The 23,323-nt window shown below is 42.2% G+C and overlaps 2 protein-coding genes across 5 annotated transcripts in view; both read left to right on the forward strand.

Moving 5' to 3' along the window:
* otogl (otogelin-like) overlaps positions 1–11,731 on the forward strand; it is a 28,413-nt gene extending 16,682 nt beyond the window's left edge. For all 3 annotated transcript variants that reach the window (XM_028584997.1, XM_028584998.1, XM_028584999.1), the window contains exons 34-57: positions 48–165; positions 254–333; positions 895–1,811; positions 3,165–3,342; positions 3,476–3,618; positions 3,701–3,724; positions 3,840–3,932; positions 4,025–4,214; positions 4,563–4,780; positions 5,220–5,361; positions 5,470–5,655; positions 5,786–5,998; positions 6,684–6,788; positions 6,922–7,029; positions 7,185–7,286; positions 7,377–7,481; positions 7,626–7,666; positions 7,774–7,837; positions 8,058–8,236; positions 8,420–8,524; positions 8,600–8,719; positions 9,002–9,047; positions 10,817–10,896; positions 11,031–11,731. In XM_028584997.1, the coding sequence (XP_028440798.1) occupies positions 48–165; positions 254–333; positions 895–1,811; positions 3,165–3,342; positions 3,476–3,618; positions 3,701–3,724; positions 3,840–3,932; positions 4,025–4,214; positions 4,563–4,780; positions 5,220–5,361; positions 5,470–5,655; positions 5,786–5,998; positions 6,684–6,788; positions 6,922–7,029; positions 7,185–7,286; positions 7,377–7,481; positions 7,626–7,666; positions 7,774–7,837; positions 8,058–8,236; positions 8,420–8,524; positions 8,600–8,719; positions 9,002–9,047; positions 10,817–10,896; positions 11,031–11,231 (3,758 nt within the window). In that variant the 3' untranslated portion in view covers positions 11,232–11,731. The remainder of the gene's footprint in view (positions 1–47; positions 166–253; positions 334–894; positions 1,812–3,164; positions 3,343–3,475; positions 3,619–3,700; positions 3,725–3,839; positions 3,933–4,024; positions 4,215–4,562; positions 4,781–5,219; positions 5,362–5,469; positions 5,656–5,785; positions 5,999–6,683; positions 6,789–6,921; positions 7,030–7,184; positions 7,287–7,376; positions 7,482–7,625; positions 7,667–7,773; positions 7,838–8,057; positions 8,237–8,419; positions 8,525–8,599; positions 8,720–9,001; positions 9,048–10,816; positions 10,897–11,030) is intronic.
* A 715-nt stretch (positions 11,732–12,446) lies between these two features.
* Positions 12,447–23,323, forward strand: part of ptprq (protein tyrosine phosphatase receptor type Q) — a 40,969-nt gene continuing 30,092 nt past the window's right edge. For both annotated transcript variants that reach the window (XM_028585426.1, XM_028585427.1), the window contains exons 1-18: positions 12,447–12,875; positions 13,039–13,164; positions 13,261–13,405; positions 13,638–13,922; positions 14,017–14,234; positions 15,176–15,356; positions 15,639–16,013; positions 16,113–16,424; positions 17,723–18,016; positions 18,286–18,585; positions 19,381–19,511; positions 19,678–19,807; positions 19,889–20,042; positions 20,178–20,284; positions 20,957–21,054; positions 21,532–21,700; positions 21,895–22,155; positions 22,288–22,448. In XM_028585426.1, coding sequence (XP_028441227.1) covers positions 12,831–12,875; positions 13,039–13,164; positions 13,261–13,405; positions 13,638–13,922; positions 14,017–14,234; positions 15,176–15,356; positions 15,639–16,013; positions 16,113–16,424; positions 17,723–18,016; positions 18,286–18,585; positions 19,381–19,511; positions 19,678–19,807; positions 19,889–20,042; positions 20,178–20,284; positions 20,957–21,054; positions 21,532–21,700; positions 21,895–22,155; positions 22,288–22,448 — 3,492 coding nt within the window. In that variant the 5' untranslated portion in view covers positions 12,447–12,830. The remainder of the gene's footprint in view (positions 12,876–13,038; positions 13,165–13,260; positions 13,406–13,637; positions 13,923–14,016; positions 14,235–15,175; positions 15,357–15,638; positions 16,014–16,112; positions 16,425–17,722; positions 18,017–18,285; positions 18,586–19,380; positions 19,512–19,677; positions 19,808–19,888; positions 20,043–20,177; positions 20,285–20,956; positions 21,055–21,531; positions 21,701–21,894; positions 22,156–22,287; positions 22,449–23,323) is intronic.

Here is a 23,323-nt window from a genome sequence, read left to right on the forward strand (position 1 = left end):
CACACACAAAAACTAACATAGCAGGTGTTTTTTCTCTCCTCTGGCAGAGAGCACTTTTGTGATACCCTATCGTATGATGTGTGAGTGGCGCTACCAGGCCTGTGCCAGCCCTTGTGTCCACACGTGCAGTGACCCAGATGCCACCCGCTGCCACTTCCTGCCTCCGTAAGAGGCCTGGCTCATTAAAAGCACGTATACAACTAACATAATCAATGCTGAGATCAGGTCCTGAAATAGTTTCTGTGTGTTGCAGTGTGGAGGGCTGCTTCCCACGTTGTCCCAAGAACATGGTCCTTGATGAAGTCACTCGAAGATGTGTCTACAAAGAGGACTGTGAGTACAACGGATGAGTGTTTTGTCTTAAAACTGCCATAGAAAAGTCTTTTGATGCAATACGTATATTTATTGTAAATATTTACTTTAATGTATTTTTTTTATAATCGATACAAAATATGTATTGTAGTATTGGGGTACAGCTACCACAGCTGCAACATATATATGAGGTCAGGGGTAAGGCTAACCAGATTTTAAACTGCCCTGATCGCCCACTTTTTGGGGAGTTTAATCTGCTCCCCTCAGGTCGCTGTTTTAGGCTACCTATGTTAAGAACTAGACGTGCCAGGGATTCTTTTATTCCTGTGGCTATTAGGAACCTGAATTCACTTGATTGACATCTCTTGAAGATTTTATACAGTCTGTGATTATTTATTTATTTATTCCTGTCCATGTTCATTATGACAGATTTACCTGTGTACTGTCCAATTGGATTCTGTCATTGGTTTTTACAATGTTGTTGGCATCTGGTGGTGCTTTTTCTGTGTATGTGTTTTTGGACATACATTTCCTTTTCTAAGGATAAATAAAGTGGAACTTGAACTTAATCATCTCTACTAGGTGTGTCTCTTCCCCCAACTCCGACACCCTTTGCATATGTGACGCAGTCGAACAGAACTACGACAGCACCAACAACAACTCCAACTACAACCACAACCACTACGACGACTACTACTACTACCACAAGGCTGAGAACCACAACCACCACCACCACATCCACCACTACCACAAGAGCAACAACTACCTCCTCCACTACTGTAAGGCCCACAACCCCCACTACCACTCCCACTACTCCCAGTACAACATCAGCCACTGAGCGTGTCAGCACTCGGCTCACGCCTCCTTCATCTACAACTCCTGCTGCTCCTCCCACCACTACTGTTTCTACCACACTCACTCCCTCAACCCCGCCAGAGACAACTACTCTCAGCACGACTGAGATGACCCCCACTCAAACTACGGTAACCACAGGGGTCACTACAACCACCAGCACAGCAACACCCTCCATTGTATCCACTGAGGCTACTACAGTCACCCCGACTTCTTCTCCTCCATCCCCTACTACTCTTTCTTCCACCTCCTCGCCCTCCACTCCTACCTCCCCCACCATTACCGCACCATCGCCAACATTACCAGCAACTTCCACCCCACCTCCTCTAACCTCCGCCTCCACTCAGCCACCACCCACCACAGCCTTCACCCCTTCCCCCACCTCTACCACCTCTGTACCTGAAACGCCCACCGAAACCACAACCACTCCTCAGCCTACACCCGCAGGTACAACCAGCGGCATAGAGACCATCACGCCAACAGACACCTCAACAGTTGTTGTGACAACCACAGCACCATTTCCTACAACCTTCGAGCCCACTACTGAGCCAAGTACCACAGAAATAATGCCAAGCCCTGACACCTCTCCGATAACAGAGGAAGCATCAACCACGCATCCCTTCGTCTTGCCCACTTCTCCTTGCACAGTAAGCCTTTCTGTTAAAGTAAACAGTGAAACGGTTAAAGTTCAGTACACACCCGCAAACACATTTTTCATAAACCTGTACATTATCGTTTTGAAGATACATGTGTGTATTGAACTTGATAAATTGGAACAGTTATGCTAGGTGTACTATGTAATTGATTACTTACATGAATGAATTCACTATTGAAGTGATTATTTCTGTATCTATAGGCCTTTTTCACAGCAGGCATTTTGACTTGCTTGAAACGTGCAGGTGTTACTAATAACATTAACAATGCCTCGGTTCTATTCAAGTGTCCCAGTAAGCCATGACAGTGTGACTGTGAGCCAGCATGGCCCTGAGCAGTTAAATGAAATTTGGTCAGCATTCATTAAATTTTTTCATTAAAATAGGGCCTATTCTATTCTGAGAAATGTAGTACATAAAATCCTTTATGTGCTACTTACAGAAATATTAGTAGAAACACTACATTGCATAACTTGCAACATTTTTATATTCTCAATATGCATAGTATTACAATATGTATGAATCCATAATCTATCTGTATCTGTATATACAGGTCAATAATGTAATAATGGGAGGATATGGAGACTGGGGACAGAACAGATGTATAGGAATGCAAATGTTTGAGTTTAGTGATGCAAAAAAAGTCTGCTGATGGCTATGAAGGACTGCTGTGACATGTAAACAGTAACACTTTACTTGAAGGTATCGACATAATCGTGACATGACACTGTCATAACTATGACATGACACTGTCATCAACGTGTCATAAACGTTATAAACAAGTCATAAACGTTTATGACTTCTGTCATTAAGTGTAATTTTTGTCATGACAAGTTGACATTGTTTGGGTTGTCTTGATTATGACAACTTGACATTAATCAAAGTGACATTACCAGAAGTTGTCTTGGTCATGACAAGTTGACATTAAATATGTTTTAGATGTCTTTCAATGACAACTTCACATTATAGCAGGATGACATTACCAGAGGATGTCTTTGTCATGGCAACTTGACATAATGTCATCCTGTTTAATGTCAAGTTGTCTTAATAAGGACATTCCAAAGAAATTTAATGTCAAGTTGTCATGACAAATACATCTTCTGGTAATGTCACTTTGATTAATGTCAAGTTGTCATAATCAAGACAACCCAAACAATGTCAACTTGTCATGACAAAAACCGAATGACACTTAATGACAGAAGTCATAAGAAGAAACGTTTATGACACGTTCATGACAGTGTCATGTCATAGTTATGACAGTGTCATGTCACGATTATGTCGATACCTTCAAGTAAAGTGTTACCAAACAAACTTTGTAAAACCAAATGTGTGTCTTTGTCTCCTCAGCCTCCGTACTCCTACCGCATCGATGAGTGTGCTGAGCTGATCTGTTTTAATGGAGAGCTGCTGCTTCACAACTCCTCTCTACACTGTCGCTACAACACCACCCAGCCCCAGTGCAGTCTGTTGGGCCTGCCCATCCTCATCAACACAGACCCCTGCTGTCCACAGTGGCAGTGCCCCTGTAAGTTTTGGTTGTTTACATTGAAAAATCTGAATTTCCCAGTGATTCCTTATAAGCAGGTGTATTTATTAGAATCCATCGTTTGTCACAACGATCTGTGTTTGATTTTATTGATACAATTTGCTTTTGCCAGGTCGCTGCACTGTGATGTCAGACCTGCGAGTTATCACATTCGATGGCAACAATGTGGCCCTGTATGATAACGGCTCTTACATCCTGGTTAATCTGCCCAGAGAGACTATTATTGGCGCCGTGGAAAAATGTCCCACCAGCCAGGTAACATCCAGAATAAAAAATGAACTCATAAGACATCTGAAAACTATATATTTTATAGTAAAATGTTTTTTTTTCTTTGAAGAGTGTAAACTCCATCAGACGAACTGTGAGTACAGTCTCTTAATTCCCTATAATTGTGTTTGCATCAAAATCAAAAGCTTTTAATCATTCAATAAATATTATCTTGTGTCATTACATTCTCTAATTTCATTCCCCTACAGAGTCCTACAGGTGGAACATCTGGTCTGTGTTTTAAGAAGCTGAACATTACTACCTCCTCCTACAGAATCATTATCAACCGACTGGATCGCAAGGTGAGTCTTTTACCTAATTTACTGCCAGGAGTTCAACTTTTTCCAGGCAAATAATGTGGTTCCTGTGTGGCCGTGTGTCCATCTGTCTCTAGGTGACAGTAAACTACAGACCTGCGAGACTTCCATTCTCCCGTCACTCTCTTTATGTGGAAGACACAGGCAGCATGTACCTGATCCACACACCTGGCGGGGTTAGCATACAATGGTATCACAGCACCGGCATCATGGTACTGCAGTACATCACTACTTATAATGCATCTGTGCCCACTCGAGGCCTGTGTGGTGAGTCCACACACACACACACACACACACACACACACACACACACACACACACACACACCAGCATTGACTACATCAGCAGTGGCCTCAGCACTGGCTTCGGTAAGTGCCAGCTATCAGCACCTAAAGGCTTAATGTCTAAACAGAAGCATCACTTTGATTTGAGTCATTATGGGATATGACAATTTGAGATGTTGAGAGCCATATGGTTTAATTAGGCAGTTTCACACACATATTGTCCCACTCCACATATATATGGCTCACTGACAATGCAGCAGTATAACACACACACACTCACACACTCACACTCTCACACACACACCAAACATCTGTCCGTCCATTATGTCAGGTTGTTGTGATGGCAACCCAGAAGACGACCTGAAGCTGCCCAATGGTACAGTGGTCAGAGAGGTGGGAGACATGGTGCTCTTCCTGCAGGCTTGGAGAGTCCACACCACTGATGAAACCGAACACACACGCAGAGTCGGAGACAACTGCACCATCGAGGACTGCTCCACCTGTCTCTCCATGCTCCGCCAGAGAGCCTTCGTGCCATGCCACAGCAAGGTAGCTACTGTATTTACACAGCATTTTACAAGCGTGATCGTCTTTAGCTACTTTGCCATGACTTCAGTACAGAAGAAATAAGGTAAGATAAGACAAGTCAATGAAGGAAAGTTAATCTACAACAGTTCTGACAATTGATTTATCATTTAAGCAAATTAGCAAGCAAAAAACATTCTCTGGTTCCCGCTTCTCAAATGAAAGGATTTGGGGTTTGTCTCTGTTTTATATCATCATCAATGTCTTTGGTTTTGAAATGTTGCTCGGATAAAACAAGCTATTTGACAACGTCACTGTGTGAAATTGTGATTGCCATTTTCAACCTTGTAACTAACTAAACCATTAATTGTGTCCGTGAAAAAAAAAAAATCAACCGATCAATAATGTAAATAATCATTAGTTGAAGCCCTACAAGACTGGCCGGCTGGTTGTGTGTTTGCAGGTCCCTCCGGAGCAGTTCTGCGACATCATGTGGGCGGGGGACCTGCACTACAAGGATCACCAGTGTGACTTCCTGGCGGCGTACGTGGCGGTCTGCTACACACATCAAGTCTGCATCAGCTGGAGAAGACACAACTTCTGCCGTAAGGAGACACGGGCAAAAAAAAAAAAAAAAAAAAGACATGTACACAGATGTACTCATTGATGTTTTTCATTTGCTCATGCATTTCTAAGTGCCTGTCACCCTGTAGCATTGCGGTGTCCCCCTGGAAAGGAGTATCAGCCATGTGTGAGCACCTGCGCCAGCCGCACCTGTCTGAACACAGAGTACTACGAGGAGACCACCTGCTCCTTCATCAGAGAGGAGTGTGTGTGCCGCAGTGGAACCATCCTGCACCGTGCTGACTCCCCTTACTGTGTAACTGAGGATCGCTGTGGTGAGTGACAGAGTAAATACATGCCTTTGTGATGAATACTGCACTGTCAGAGAGTCGGAATCAGTTTTGGACTGCTTTATATCACTCTAGACTCACATACAGGTCATTTACTTGGTTCTCATGTATCCAGTGTGCACAGATAATGAGGGTAACCCTCGGTCCCCGGGCGAGGTGTGGAATGGCTCTGCTCGCGGCTGCTGTCTGTACAAGTGTATGGAGAATGGCTCTGTGGTGGCCGTGGAGCCAGACTGCAACTCTGTCCCTACACCGCTGTGTGAGAGGGAAGGAGAGTACGTACTGGATGTGTTGGAAGAAGGAGCCTGCTGCCCGAAGAAGATATGTGGTGAGTTTAAAGATTAGGTTCTTCTTTGCTAAGCAAATCATCTGATCCAAATACACACTTCTGGAGATTGTATCCGAGAGATGGTGGTTTAATCTTTTCCCTTCATTCTGCCTTTAAGTCTCACCCTTCATAGTAATATTATATTGCTGATGATGGTTCACCAATTCCGTTGCTAACCAGTATGCCCAAATACTTCTAATTCCAGAGACCAAAAATCATTTCAGTGAACATATGACCCATTAAGTCAGGGGTGTCAAACTCAATTTCCCAGTGGGCAACGCTTGAAAATAAGAATGACATCAAGGGCCAGACATGTTTAGTTTATTGACAGTGACAAAAATGTCAGAAAAAGTGACAAAAATGTCGGAAAAAGTTACACTTTTTTTTTTAATAAGTGCCCAAAATGTCGGAATAAGTTACAAAAATGTTGGAAAAAGTGACAAAAACGTTGGAAAAAATGACAAAAACGTTGGAAAAAATGACAAAAAATGTCAGAAAAAGTGACAAAAATGTCGGAAAAAGTGACAAAAACTAAGTGGGCCGAAATGTATCATGAACCTAAATTGATATGTGGGCCGGATCATAATCTGCGAGGGCCGGGATTTGGCCCGCGGGCCTTGAGTTTGACACGTGCATTAAGTGATATTTCCTCCTTGTCTTTTTTTGGTCCTTCACTACTTGTCAGAGTGCAACATGACCATCTGTGACAGCGAAGCTCCACCTTGTGATAATGGGAACCGGCTAGTGATTGGCTACAGCGCTCTGTCCTGCTGCCCAGAGTACAGATGTGGTGAAAACAAACTATTTAATTTCTCTACTCTTTCCAAAGTTTTTAGACATGTTGTAAATTCTTTGTTTAATGTGATATATTGGCCTGAACTTTTACTTTCACTCAACACTTTGCTGTGACTGGTCTTCCTCAGAGTGTGACCCCATGGCATGCCATCCTGTGCCTGTCCCCAACTGCAGGGAAGATCAGTTCCTAGTGGAGGTCAGGGGGGGGAAATCCTGCTGCTTCTCTTACCTGTGTGGTAAGTTTTAATTGTGGTTCACAGGTTAGTCAGTCTAAACTAAAAACGGAAGTCTTTAGCATGAGGTTGGCCATCTACTTTGTCTCCATCTTTGGCACCTCCATCAACTACAGCAACACAACTGATTGTGTTGTTTGTGTGTTCTGTCTGAGCAGTGTGTGAGTCATGTCTTGAACCCATTCCAACTTGTTCACATGGAGAAATTCTGGCCGTGGATCTAAACTCCACCAACAGTTGCTGCCCACAGTACCATTGTGGTAAGTGTGTGAGAGTGTGTGTACTGTATATGTGTGTTTTTGTGTCTGTGTCTTCAAATTAATGTTTCTACTTTCTCCAATGTGTTGCAGTGTGTGATGTCAACCTGTGCCCTGAATCATCTGTGACCTGTACACCTGGTCTCTCTTTGGTTCAAACTGCTGTCCCTGGACATTGCTGCCCGCAGCACCACTGTGGTACACACTCAAAAACACTCACATAATGTATCCTATTTTTCGCTGCTGTGTGTTGAGTTTATGACTGGATTAATTTCAGACATGTCTCGTACTTGCGTCAACTCCCAACACCTCTCTCTTTAACTCTCTCTCTGCCACTCCCAGAATGCCAATGTGGGGACAGCTCTCTCCCCATCTGCCAGGTGGTAAGTCAGCAAAAACTGCATCACAAGTCCCTGTCTAATCAGGTCTTTGCAAGAAGGAAGAAAAAGTAAGCAAATTCAGTTAAGTCAGCACTCTGTTCTTCTCTCAGGGGGAAGTGCTGGTCGTGGTTCCAGACAGCAGCACCAACTGTGACTGTCCTCAGCATACATGCCGTATGTGTAACGCAAGCCTGACAGCTCACGGACACACACCTGACACTAGGGTGGCAATTGACATGCTGTAGACATTGTTTCATCCACTGCTTCGCACTGCTTCGACATCCAGGCTGCCTTGCAATATTTACCATGAAAAAAGGTTTTGTATTTGTCACTTACAGGATGGTATGATTTATTTATCCTCTGGTTTTGTGTGTGTGTGTGTGTGTGTATATAGAGAAGGCAGAGGTGTGTCTTTTCCAAGGGCTAACAGTGCTGAGCCCAGGCCAGTCTCTGGTTCAGTACTTTGAAGGAGAGCTGTGTTACACTGTCCACTGCCTGCATCAAAGAGATCCAGACTCTGGCTTCTACGCAATGGAAATTACCTCTGTCAACTGCTCCCAAAAATGTGGGCCAGTATGTATCCAACACATTTACAACATTTAGCACATTTTGATAGATCACATAATCATTGTGAGAAGCATTTTTCTGATTTCAACTCTTCTTCTTATATAGCTTTAACACCATGCCTCATCCACTTCTCTTACCTTCTGCATCGTGTACTCATCCTTCACTTCTGTGTTTGTCTCATCGTTTTAGCACCAGGTGTATGTAACCTCCATAGACCCTCAGGTGTGCTGCGGCTCCTGTAAAAATGTCTCCTGTACTTTTACCAACGAAAACGGGACAACAGAGCTTTTCGCTGTAAGGACAAACGCATCCGCATGTGCTCAATACGCTGCTTTTTGAGCAGTACTGATTCTAATTGTGCGTGTGCAGGCAGGGAGTTCCTGGGTGGAGAACTGTACACGTTATGATTGCATGGAAACAGCAGTGGGAGCGGTGATACTTGCCTCTGGAGTGATTTGCCCGCCTTTCAATGACACAGAGTGTATTCAGGTCAGGACCTCTACATGTACTATATATCTGAATTTAAGGTTAAACTCAATCACTGCTCACACTTTATTATGTAACATACATTACAATCATAGTCTTTTTTTCTGTGATTGAGCAGTTGACAAGTACTTACATATCAGCTTTCAACTATCTGCCAATTATGACTGGAGGCTAATTGATTGGTGCACCCATGTTATGTATTAAAATGTTTATTTTGGACTCTTTGGTGTCCTTTGAAGTGTGTTTCCCATTAACTCTGGTTTTGCGTCTCGTACTCTCTTGCAGAATGGCGGGGTGGTTCAGAGCTATGTGGACGGTTGCTGCAAGACATGTGAGTCTCCAAATTTATTTGATGCTTCTGGTAATGCTTTGAGCTGTCAATCAGAGGGGTGAGCGCCTTGTTGCCTGGCAGTGGATGAGCTTATTGGCTGAGTGGTTGGGGGTGTGGCCTGTTGTAGAGGGTGGAGATAAAGCCTGTTGTTGGCCGTATTACTACATTTTCCACAATCCCTGGCTTTACCAGTTTGTCCTCAAATCTTCTGTTGACATATTCAAGAGCCAGCACAGCTCAGACAGAAGAGATATTTGATGGGAAAACTCAAGAAAATAATAATAATAGTAATAATAATAATAATAATAAAAATGTAAATAGAATGATGAAATATGACATTTAATATAATTACTAAGTCAAAATAAACTTCCTGAACTTGTGCTTTCAAGACCTGTTAACTGTCCTTGATGTCTACTTTACAAAATGACATTATGTAATAAGACATTTCAAAGTTGTGTGGATTAAAGCTTAAATAAACATGCAGTGGTGACATTTTCGCTCTCTGTGGATTCGGCATTGCAGCCTCGCCCGCTTGCCTGCTTTTGCAGTGACCTTGCCGTTTGGCCAATCAAGGTGCTCCATGGTGAGCGTTTTACCAATGAGGATACAAGATGGTGCAGGGGTTAGAGTTTGCCCTGCTGAGCTGCTTTTTGTAGTACATTAAATGAGTTCCTTGGCTGGGTGCCTGGAGCGGCCCAAAAAAGAACTGAAATCCATGTGCATGCCAGCTGCACTGATTCCATCCTCTGTGTGTTTCTGTGTGACGCTTAATTGTGTATTCTGAACCAAACGTAACCTTGTGTGTGTTCTCACAACGTTCTTTGAACCCGATGGCTGCGATCCTGACGATGCTCCCAGGTTCTGGAGTGGGTGTTTTACCATTTACCGTTAATCCCATAACCCCCACTGGTAGTACTAACTGTGACACAGGTACCACCATCTTGCACTATCCCACTTACAATGATTCTTTGGCATCCTGACACTCAGTGACTCATTCACTTGCACTTTTAAGCCTTGTGTGAATGTGTGCGGTTTGAGTCTATTTCTATGTTTGTTTGTTTGTGTGTCTTGTCTTTTCATTTTTTTCCTCTCACTGGTTAATACAACATTAACAAAATCTAACCTTGCATAAATCTCTAGTGCAAAACCCTTCATCAGACAATATGCAATGTTAAATATTGTATAATAGAAAAGGCTTTGTTATATCAAAGTGTTAATGCCAGTTGTGAAACAAGCTCCAGTGTTACAGTGTCATCCATTAAGAACAAGCTGGAGTTCATCTACTCTTTTCATAAATTCCAGCCCTAGACAGAATCCTTTGATTGGCTTAAAAGTAATGTTAAATTTAGGACAGTAGCCAATAGGAGAGCCAGATCTCTGCTGTGAGAACTGTGCTTGTGTCCCCCCCCGTCACCCAACTGTCAATCAAAGCAATCTCCTACTGCTGGGCAACAAAGAGCCCAGCTCAATAGGCCTTTGAGGGTTGTATGAGTGACAGATCTCTGCGGTAAAATGATTAAAGAGTGTGTTTGTGTGTTTGCGTGAGCATATGTTTACCTGTGTGTGTGTGTGTGTGTGTGTGTGTGTGTGTGTGTGTGTGTGTGTGTGTGCACGCACATTTCTTTTTGTATGTTTGAACTACATCATGTTTTCTACTGTTAAACAGTATGCTGTGTCAGTTGTTATTGCTCAGACAGTACTGTGTCTCTGGAGTTACTTCTGGTGTTACTCTGTGTATGCATCTGATGTTTGTGTGAACGTGTGTGTAGGTAAAGAGGATGGTAAGACATGCAAACGTGTGGCCATTCGGACTACCATTAGAAAAGATGACTGCAGGAGCAATGCACCGGTGAGAGAAGAGAGACATGCTAACTAACTGAGGAGGCTGAAACAAAATTATTATTAGTATTATGAAAAAAAAACAACAATTATGCCTTGCCTTATGCCTCCTTCTGTCATCATCCTGTCTCCCTCCTCTTACAGGTAACAGTCTATTCTTGTGATGGGAAATGCCCGTCTGCCACCATATTCAACTTTAACATCAACAGTCACGCCCGGTTCTGTAAGTGCTGCCGCGAGAGTGGACTACAAACTCGCTCCGTCACACTCTACTGCTCTCGCAACGCCACAGTCGTTGAGTACAACTTTCAAGAGCCTCTGGACTGTTCCTGCCAATGGAACTAAATCAATCTATCGATCGATTCATTTGATTTGTCACATTTAATCATATAAGGTACAATTCAGGGTCCAGGCAGAGCATGAAAACCAGCCATGTTTCATTTTATTTGTCGTAAACCGTAGTTGTAACTGGAAAACACTGATGAAGTGGGGGATTGTTTTCAAGTATTTCTGTCTTCACATTAGTCTTTATTTTCTTCAAGACCTGCTGTGCCAACCCAGTCAGCTTTCTAGTGCTTTCAAGTGATGGTACAATGTTGTTAGGCTCTTATCCTACTGTATATTAACAATTGATTATGTTGACACAAAAGTTGTTGCATATTTTACATCCGCTGTTGGGATATTTTGGTTTGTCTTAGGAAATAAATTTGGCCTCTGTACAAATAACAATGTAATGCAAAGCTTTGTTTCCTTCGAAAAGTTTGAGTTTCTAAAATGTAACCTTTTGGGCTCTTTATAGTTTCCATATTTTGAAGTAAATTAGGGGAATAAAAGATGTAACAGTGTCTTTGTCTGAATTATTGCAAGACTGACCTCATAACCTGCAATATGACCTTTTAACACACCCTTCCAGTTTTTTCTCAAACCCTTATTAAACGCACACACACTCAGCATCTGCAGTGCTGACATGTGTTTGTGTTTCAACTCGGAGAGCTTATTGCTTTGTGGGAGTCGACTCTTCATAACAGAACCCCTCAGTGGACTCAGCTCTCTGTCCGTCAATCATTTCTCCCTTTCACATTCCTGTCATTCCACATGAGCCAGCACTTTCACCACACCCCAGGTCCGAACCAAACCATTCTCACCACTGCGTTGTTATGAAAAATGTGGAGCACATGCTTATTTTAGAGGTTTTGGAAAGATAATCTTAGACATGTCTGCTGTGACTGACGGTTGGTCATACAGGGGGCGTAAGGCTGGTGGCTTTGCCCACTGAGCACAACTCAATTTTGCCACAAAGCCCCACCACATCTCTTATCCCCTCAGTATGCCCCACATCCCCAGCCTCCCCCACCTCTCTCCTCAGGAGCCTATAGCTCTGGAGTGGCCATGTGCCCTTGGTTGCCATGGTGAACTGCTCTTATCCCAACAAAGAGCCAGAACAAATTGGGTTGTACTCATACATCAACAAGCTCTCTCTCTCTCTCTCTCTCTCTCCCTCCCCATACACACGCAGACTGTCTCCTTCACATAAGGGTTTGCTTCTCGAGGAAACAGCCACTGAACGCTGACTTTTAGTACGCGCTAAATTCAAAGTTCAGGCTCTACTTTAAACTAAGGTCCAAACAAGTAGAGCTTCCCCCATTATTTGAGATAGCTAGGATTATGTAATTTACTTTTCAAAGAATTTTCGAGTCTTAAAAAGTTACAAACAGTTAACTTTTTGACGCTCAGCTGAGCTGTACGTCAGCGAGCCAAATAGTTTGGGACTTTCCACAAGCGATGTTTACGCACAGGGGAACTGTCTCGGGTTTATTTATGAGCCGACCAATGACTGAAAGCACAGCCATGATCCGCTGTCTCTCGCCTTGGAAGTGAGCGTGTGTATCCACGTGGATCAGTGACTGCTGGAAGGACTGCTCGATGAGATGAGTGACATTTCCAATGGGTGGAACAGAGCGTCTGTGGTTACTTGCGAGTTTATGCCAGGTAAGAGAAAGGCCTACACAACTTTCAGTCCTGTATAAAGCAGTTTATATTCAATAGGCCTATCCATCATGTTTATCTATCTTGCCAGATGGATTGGAATTGTATTTAAGGTAGGCTGCATAGGATTTTTGGCTTCCTGTGACCATACTTTCCTCCTCCTCAGGTGGTCCTGCTGACCTGTGAGCAGCATTTAAACCCTGTTGAGGTTGAAGTTGTATTTCAGTCCTTCCCTTCCATTAAAGATGCAGACACCTACACAGTCACCTGCAGGACTGCAAGTAACCAGCTGGTAAGAAGACTAGTAGGCTACAATGGATAATGCAGATCACATACTCTGGTTTTGAGCTTATTTATTTTGAAAACTAAATTAATTGCCACTCTGCAGGTGTATGTGGAGCCCTTTAAACATTCAGCATGCTCCCCTGACTGCAAAATGTCACTGCGATTGGTTGAGGACCCTGGAGGATATAACATCACCCTGAGAGCCAGCAGAAATGATGCTACTCTTGAGGCAAAGACTTTTCACTTCAGTGAGTGTCTGTGAACTCTGAATACCACAGTGCGGATGGAGAAAAATAACATACTTGATTAGTGTTTGGTACTGTAAAATGTTTATTGATTTGTGTTTGGTACTGTAAAATGTTTATTGATTTGTGTTTGGTACTGTATAATGTTTATTGATTTGTGTTTGGTACTGTATAATGCTTATTGATGTTAACATCTTTCATCTTGTCTCTACTCCCCTTTTGTATGTGTGTTCAGTTCCAGCCTCCCCGTCCTCCCTTCATGTATACAGCACAACGACTACTGCTCTCCTGACTTGGAGACTTCACAGACAACAAAGCTTATCCACCTTGAGTCTATACAACACTCAAACACAATCTGTCACGCACATCTTCAACGTAAACTCGTCAGAGGCAAACTCTTGGTACACAGTGAAAGGTCTCCAGCCTGGCACACGCTTCAAGGCCAAAGTTGTGGTGACTACATTCCTTAAACACCTTAATATGACCTTAGAGCAGAGTCTCAGCAGTGGCATGGAAACAGGTACATATTTGCTTTACAACAATCAATCCATCATATGACCACAATTTGCTTTAAAAATGATTGTATCAGTTGATGATAATATTTCTGTCTCCAGCTCAGTGCCCCCCTGACTGGTTGGCCGATGGGAGAAGCTGCTACACTGTGAGAAGGACGGGTTTGACCTGGAGCGATGCCCAGCATCGCTGCAGAGGCCTGGCAGCTGGAAGTCACCTGGCCGACCTGAAGACCCTGGAAGATCTGCTTTTCATTTCTTCTCACCTGCGGAGCCACAACAACCTGCTGCTGCTATGGACCGGACTCAATGACCAGCAGGTTGCCTTATTACAGAAATATATATATTTAAGTGCTTTTTTGTACCATAATAAATAATTACTTAGTACTGTGACTTTCCATTTCCACTGTCAGAATAGCTAATGTGTCTTTTAAAATGTGCATAATGTATTATTTAATTACCTTTCCTCACAACGGATCACATTTGACAATGTTTATGAATATTCATGAATAACTTTGTAGCTAGTAATATAAATAGGGATTTGTCAAGAAAACCTTGTGATTAAGTATTTACAAAACAGTGCAGGCTTTTTTATACCCTGTAGGAATTCAGCAGTTATTCTGTCCTGCAGATTTTGGTTTTGGAGCAATATGTGGAAAGTTAATCGCAGGACAGTAGGTTTTAAAATATCCTTCAGTATTATTAAACTTTCCTGCACAACATTTCGTCAACACTAAAGAACACTTCTGTAGTGTGCACATCAAAAGAAAATAATTTTTTTTAGATACATTTTGTGTAAAGGAACCTATACAAAGGAAATGACAAAGAAAATAATGATGTCTTCATTTTAAGATGTTTTAAGAAAATGGCCCAAATAGTTTTATATATCGTGAATATACTTACAAAATAAGGCTTTAAATGTTAATACTCTTTGTAGGAGTTCTTTTTATGATTGATTAGAATAGTTTAAGAAAATACATATCTTATAGATACAAATTACTAAAACGCCAGCCTATCCAAGACAAACTGACAATATGACAGTTTTCCCTTGGGCTGTCTTGACCAAAGCCTGCAGTAAGGGCCTCACATGTTAAAGTATATCTTGGCAAAGTAGTTTACTTTTTTAACAGAAAAAGCTCCATGGCAGCATTTACTCCCTGAAGAGGAGTTTTGTTTTTGATACTTTAATGACAGTGAGCTGATGATGTCTGTCACATGTATACGGCACAGTGCGTAATATCTCTCCTCTGTCGCTCCACAGGAGGAGGGAAAACCTCTCTGGTCTGATGGCTCAGTCTATAATCTGACGAACACTATGATGTCATTACTGCCAGCCAATCAGACAGACTGTTTTGCCCTTCAGAGGAATGCCACAGGGCCAGGATACTTTCTCACTCCATTCTTCTGTAACATCCCCTTACCCTTCATCTGCCATTGCCAGAGTAAATAACTTGTGTAATATACCTTTATTAACCACAGCATTTACTGCACACACATTGTTTGACCATTTTGAGGAGTTATCCTTAAAATTTCACTTGTTAAAATGATCAACACACTTTTTGCAACATCACAGCTCTTTACCCATGATATTGCTCAATCTCAGGGTAAATAACTAATGCAAAATACTTACTAGTTAACCTAAACCATATAACTTGTTAACACTTCTTTCCCTCATTCCTTCTCAAGTTGCTATGATTTTTACTTTGCTTCTCCCTCTTTCACAGCCCCTACAGCCCCTGCCTCACTCTCCTTTGACCTGGTTCAGGTGACAGAGCAACACGTAGAGCTTCATTGGAGTGACCTCTCACCCTTGAACTCTCTTAATCTTTCATCTTTTGAGATATTCCTCCAGTACCAGGAGGAGACAAATGGAGAGTCAGGGCAGGGTGAAGAAGATAGCGGCAGAAAGTCAGAGGACAAAAAGAGGACACAGAGCCAGAGCAGTATTACAAAAATTGTCAGGGTTCCCATTTTCCTTTCCTCCAGAGGGGTAACTGTGGCAGGTCTGTCTCCGGGGAGCATCTACACCTTCACCCTTCAAGCCTCTCATCCTGCTGGCTTCGCCTGGAGCTTGGGACAAACACGGACAGCGTACACTAGTGAGTCTGCTGACATCCTATGACACACATAAGTTACACACAAGCAACATCTAATGCTAACAGATATAAACTGAAATGTTTATGTTCTCTTTCTTTCAGGACCTCTTCCTCCTCAAAATATCACTGTTGGCTCTGTTAGTGTCAGTCAGATTAGTGTCCACTGGATGATGATGGATGCACAGTTCAGGGTTGGATGGACATTTGTTGTGCGCTATGTGGACATGTCTTCAAGACAAGAGAGAATAGTTGGAATGACTAATAACTCCAGGTTATCTGAGACTGGTGGGCTACAGTCATACACCGCTGTGATTGGAGGGCTGGAGTCTTACAGGGAATACAGGGTTGAAGTTTACACAGTCACCCAGCATGGGATAGAGAGCTGTGGACAGGCACCTGTGACTGTACTGACGGGTAAGCATGTACAGTAACAGGCCTTTTTCAAAGCAGCCATGAAAGGGTGACAGTGAGTCATGTATGAACAATACCGAAACAGGAAATTAAATTACATTTAGCTGTCATTACTATTATTAATTACACCTGTGATATTCCTACCCGTTCATGTCAAAATGTTAATGATTCATTTCAATTTCTGGGACATCTAGAAAGGTATTGTTTGAAAATTAAGGCAAAGTCTAAAAATGTTGTGAGGCTATGTTGCTGTTAATCTGACTAGTATCTTCAATTCTGGGTGGCAATGCCACCTTATTACAAGGTGCCAAAAGTGAGGTGGCATCCTCTCAAGATAAACACTGCGGATTTACTGTAATTGGAATTTGTGATTTGGGTAAGAAGCTAAACATCTTAAAGGTCCCATGGCATGAGGTTTTTTAACATAAATATGCGTTCCCTCAGCCTGCCTATGGTCCTCCAGTGGCTAGAAATGGCGATAGGTGTAAACCGAGCCCTGGGTATCCTGCTTTGCCTTTGAGAAAATGAAAGCTCAGATGGGCCGATCTGGAATCTCCTCCTTATGACGTCATAAGGGGAAAGGTTACCTCCCCTTTCTCTGCTTTGCCCGCCCAGAGAATTTGGCCCACCCATGAGAGAGAGAGACATCATGGCTTTCAAACGAGCAGAGTGGCAGTTGGTCAAGGCTACACCCCCCCTCTCTCCTCCTCAATGGCTACAGACACAGAAATGGCACACACTAAGGAAAGCTCATTATGGGACTGGCTCTAATGTCTGTAATTCTGCACCAAGGCTGAATTTCGGGAAAGAGACTTCAGATACAGTATTAGGGGACTAAGGTCTATATAAAAGCATCCAAAGAGCACCATGTCATGGGACCTTTAAACTTCACCCCAAAGGTCCAGTCAGTGGGTTTAGTAGAACTGTCTTTTACTTAGTAAATTGTCCGGATGTGATCAAATCAACTCATTTGGTTTTATTTGCTTGATCCTTGCTGTAATGGGCATTTTGCTTGATACATTTGTGATCAAAAGCGTTAATTACACACTTATTTGTCTCACTGTTATTAAGAGGATAACCTTTTTTAGGTTTTTTGCATTGTGTCTCTTGTGAGTATATGGAACTTTGCTGATCTATTTTGTCAACCAAAGTAGATAAATTGGAGATGTTTAAACGTACAGTATGATCTCAGTAATTGTCCAAACAAAAAGCATGCATAATTGTGTTATGCAGATCACTTTGCTTTGACCCACGTTACAGTAGCTGACAACTAAATAACGTTCTTCTTTTGTGCCTCTTAGCGGTGAGGGCCCCTCGTGGTCTGGAGGTGTTGAGCACGACAGGAAATCTGACAGTCTGCTGGACCAGTTCACCTGATGACCCATCAGATGGTTATTATATCACATCCCACCCACTCATCAACCCCACTCCGACCTCACTGTGGATAAACCAGTCCAGTCCTGGTGCACACTGGGTAAATGAGTCTGTGTGTGTTAATTTGGGCACATTTACTCCAGGTCAGACATATGAAGTTGGAGTGGTCTCTCTAAGGGGAAAAGACAGGAGCAAGAGGACCAGTGTTATACACACCACAGGTAAGAGAAACAACAATTATGCCTTTAAAAGGTAGGTTCACAATGTTCTAAAGTCTGTCTTAAAACAATTGTCAGGTTCCCACATGAACATTGATAGAAGTTTGGTTGCTGTAATCATTCTTCCTGTTCATATAGACCAGGAAAATATCCATCCAACGTTACGTGTGAACATTGTGAACCTATCCTTTAACAATGTAGACAGTTATTTCTACCATACTAGGCATTTAGTAAACTATCTTTGTCTCGGTTGTCTCCCTCTGTATGTGTAGATCCAATGCCAGTTCAGGTGGCAGTCTCTCTTTCAGTGGGCACAAACTCTGCACAACTATACATCCAGCAACCACAGCTCGGTTTGATTGATGGGGTGAAAGTGTGTGTTTGTCCAGGAATGTGTGACAGTTTGTGTGAGGGATTGTGTGGGAATACATGTGACTGGTACTCCCTCCCTGCTGGTGTTCATATCATAACCATTAGCAACCTCAGTCCAGGATCAGACCACCAGCTCAGAGTGTACAGCACAAGCCGGGAGAAGATAGGACCACCTTACTACACCCACCCCGTTAGAACAAGTGAGTTAAGTCCTGCTAATACTAGCTTGTACTAATGCACACATCGCCAGTGACAGCAGACACATTAGGAATGCTTCTAACTTAAATGTGTCAGCTTAAACATTGGGCCACTGTAATGATCTCACAACATAGTGGGTCCTGTTATTGTATTGTAACCTAGAGAAGGTCTCTCCTCACTTTTTCTCTTCACAATTGCACTACTGCAGCTGTCCTCATTTGGCATCAATTAAAAGTACTTTTTCACATATTGTTTTGGATTAATAGATAAATTAGATTAAATGCATCCACCCTAATATTGGCATCACTTTACTTGTTACCTTTTTGGTATTTGTTTAAAGATTTTTCTTGATAACTCAACATTTAGTGATCACAAAAATCAACACCATTTAGGTCAGGCCTCATACTAAAAGACAGATGTTATATTGTATGATAGATATTATATCTTGTTATGAGCCACATTTTCTTCTGTTTATGCTCCTAAATTAAAATAAGACAGGTGGCCAAGAGAGCAAAATTAATATCATTTTTTTTAAACAAAATTATATACATGTTGTATTATCCTATTGTGTTATTATAAGTTATTAGAACTTTTAATGAGTTTGCATTCTTTGTAAAACATGTAGACAAATTAATTTCATTATTACTGCAATGATTCAGATCTTTAAAAAATATGAATAGGCATCATCACATAACCCCTAGGTTTTTAAAATATCCCCAACCAAAGTTAATAAGTGTTTTCAGTATGTTAAAGGAATATTTACAGTATGGGTTGTGGGATATGGTTTGTGATTTTAGACCAGGCTCCTCCTATCAGAGTGAGGGAAGGTGTGGTGACAGATTCATCTATAGAGCTGCTTTGGGATCCAGCACAAGGACAGGCTCTCAGCTACGAGGTCATCTGCCTGAATTGTGACCATTCACACATGGTAAACAAGAAAAAAAAAATCATGTTTTCTCCCTGAGATTCATTGTGACCAGCAGTTAGCATGGTTTTATCTGTCAAACATGAACCTCCCCTCTTCCCCTCTAACTAATGCTGTTACTGTAAGAATTATAATAAGGCTCTTTGGTTATATCATCTGTATGCTACAGGTGCAGAAGGTGTTCAGCCAGAGTGCAACGTTTTCTAGTCTGACTCCATGCAGATTCTACCACTTTGCAGTACGAACAGAGAAGGAGTCCTTCACAGACAGTTCCCCTGTCACCATCAACATCACTGCAGGTAAGCCCACCCACACGTAAACACACTACTCAATCTTTCTATTCTAACTGACTACATGTAATGAATTTTTATATACGCCAGCTCCCAGCCCAGTGAAGGTGTCTCTTGTCAATAAAACCACATCATCCATACACATTTGTTGGAGTATGCTCGGGGGAGTTACGAGTGGACTCATCCTGTCAATCAAAAACAGAACATCCAGCCAAGAGCTGATCATTTCTCCTCAAGAGGCCAGGTCAGTCTCACTCTTGTCAGCTAGTGCACACATTATTACAGTTTTATGAGACTAGAATTACAATAACCAGATCAAAACTTTGCAAGTGCAACATGGACTAATTACACTGACTGCTAGAGGTGTGTGTGTTCACAGATCTTACAGCTTTGAAGGCCTCGCTTATGGAAGCCAATATACAATTGAAGTGATCAGCACCTGCAGGGAAAGAAGGAGTAAACCGGCTGCTATGATTCTCCATACTCGTAAGTTCAAGAGTCTAAGACATATGCAGTAGCCGGCACCAAATATCGGTTGTGTGTGTGCCCACATTTGCATGTGTGTGGGAGGAAGAGATAGAAAGAAAGAAAAAATGTTGGATTTCAGAAGGAATGTCAGAAGAGAGCAGAAATATGCAAATACAAAATACATACAGTATTAGATTAAGACAGTAAAATTATAAAGGAAATATATATTCCTGTAAGGAGTGCAGGTTCCAATGTAAACCATGATATACAAGGAAGGAAATTATTTCTGTACTTGGTTTCAGACTTCACTTATAACATTTTATTACAATATTGTGCCAGAGTAGGATGGCCATTTGAAATAAATCATTGTCAAAATACAAATTAGGGCACAAGCTGTGAAGCATCGATGGACCAGCTAAAAGATAAAGGATGTGCTTCAAGCTTTGCTTTTAATGTTGTTGAACAGTGATTCTACAATGATAATGCATATTATACTTCCACATAAATATATCAAATCAATTATTTATATTATTCTAAAAGTTCACCCCCAGTATCTCCCCCTGGTGGTTCAAAGTGAACCTATAAAGTATGTAAAAAGTTCACCTCACAGCTGTATTCAGCTGAGTGACAGATGACGATGATAATGTGTGAGTACGTGGTGTCACCTGCTAATGGGAATCTTGTCTCCAGTCCCAGAGGTGCCACAGGAAGTGGCTCTTTCAGAGCAAGTGGTGACGTCTGTGTTTGTCACCTGGAGACCACCACCAGGACAGGTGGAGGGGTACAAGGTAAGACATGTATACTCCTGCACCTGTTCCTAGTAACAATCTCAGGAGAGACAGGCATTATTGGCTGGTACGCCACAGTAACTTTCAGACAGATGTGCGTAATGATGCGCATCCTTCCTTGTCATTTGTCTTACACACACATTACCTAAAATATATATTTTTTCATGGACATAGAAGGCCACTTGCATCAGGTTCCGCACTCACCTGTTGGTTACTTAGCAGCCGTTGTCGACACACCACAGATTTGGTTACCAACCCCTTTAAAGATGTATGACCTCCGTAGAGCCACGGCCAGGAAGAATGACCAAGCACATTACATGCATGCACAATACAAACCAACAGAAATAAATGCGAGACATTAGTAAATATTCAGAATTGGTCAAACCAAAAAGTGTTTTCACAGCCTAATATTGAAACTTGAATTGTTTTTTGTCAAGCCCAGAAAAGGACTCTGAAGATGTCTTTTTTTTTTCTCAGCTTGTTTTTGGCCTGCGGTCTGTGGACAGGAAATCATGGATTGAGGTGCTTGTTCGAGGGGCACGTTATGAGATCAGGGATTTGATCCCGGGGTCAGACTACGGTGTCAGCATTCAGAGTGTGCTGGGTTCAGACACCAGTCAGGCAGTCCACAGAGAGTTCAGCACACGTAAGAGACACACACAAACACACAGAATTAACACACAGGTCTAAATTCTGTACAGTATTTCAGAAAGCACTGGACTGTCAGGATAGAAAAAACAGTAAAAGCCTTCTGCACTCGTAACACATACAAATAAATAATTGAATTGTGGCCTAAGGGATGCAAACTAAAAGTGGAAAATTGCAAAAAATGTTTTCCAGGCCCAGCAGGATTATGCGGCCTTCATTTAGACAACATGAACTCTTCTTCTGTCTCTGTGAGCTGGGACAGTGCGTTTGGAGGGTTTGACTTTCACAAAGTCACTGTGGCCAACACCTCAGTCACAAACACACTCACCGTAGCCAAGGAGGAGCGGGTTGCCGTGGTTACAGGGCTGGTGGCTGGCTGCAGCTACAACGTGAGCGCTGAGAGAGTGAGAGGAGTGACAGCAGGGAGCGCTGCCTTTCTGACTGTGACTACAGGTAGACCATAATAAAAGGGCTGCACCGGTCAACACCCCCTTATTATCACCTGCCCTGATCGACTTTTTGTTAAATTACTGAACTTTCTCCACCTCTCTGACTCCATTTCTCCCTTTCCTGTGCTTTTTTGAGTGCCAGTCCGTGTGCACGGAGTGCGTGTCGTGAATGTGTCTGCACGTGCATTCTCGCTACGTTGGGAGCAGGCGGCGGGGTGTGTGGATCATTACCAAGTCAACCTGCTACCAAACCAGGGAAAAGTGACAGTGCACCCTGCACATGACGGATACATTCAGGTACACACACATACTCAATGAAACACACACTGATTAGATCCAATAACAAGGCAAGGCAAGGCAAGGCAGCTTTATTTGTATAGCACATTTCAGCAACAGGGCAATTCAAAGTGCTTTACATAAAACATTAAAGAGCAGTTAGAAAACAATTAAAAAACAATAATAAACAAATTAAAAACATTAAAAGACAAGAATAAAATTGATAGTGCAGTATAAGAATAAAAGTTACAGTGCAGTATAAGAAATTAAAGTTAATAAAATAGATTATTTAAAGAAAAGCAACATCAAAAAGATAGGTCTTTAGCTTAGATTTAAAAGAACTGAGAGTTGCAGCGGACCTACAGGTTTCTGGGAGTTTGTACCAGATATGTGGACCATAAAAACTGAACGCTGCTTCCCCCTGTTTAGTTCTGACTCTGGGGACAACAAGTAGACCTGTCCCAGACGACCTGAGAGGTCTGGGTGGGTCATAATGTAGTAGCAGATCAGAAATGTATTTTGGCCCTAAACCATTTAGTGATTTATAAACCAGTAAAAGTATTTTGAAATCAATTCTTTGAGGCACTGGAAGCCAGTGTAGAGACTTCAGTACTGGAGTGATGTGATCCACTTTCTTGGTTTTAGTGAGGACTCGAGCAGCAGCGTTCTGAATCAGCTGTAGCTGTCTGATTGATTTTTTAGGGAGACCTGTAAAGACACCGTTACATTAGTCAAGTCTACTGAAGATAAAAGCATGGACAAGTTTTTCCAGATCCTGCTGAGACATAAGCCCTTTAACCCTTGATATATTTTTAAGGTGATAATAGGCTGATTTTTTAATTAACAAGGGCATTTCTGAATTTACACTTCTCCTAATAAACTCATTATAGACACTT

Source organism: Perca flavescens, chromosome 8 (genome assembly GCF_004354835.1).
Source record: "Perca flavescens isolate YP-PL-M2 chromosome 8, PFLA_1.0, whole genome shotgun sequence".
Classification (NCBI taxonomy): domain Eukaryota; kingdom Metazoa; phylum Chordata; class Actinopteri; order Perciformes; family Percidae; genus Perca; species Perca flavescens.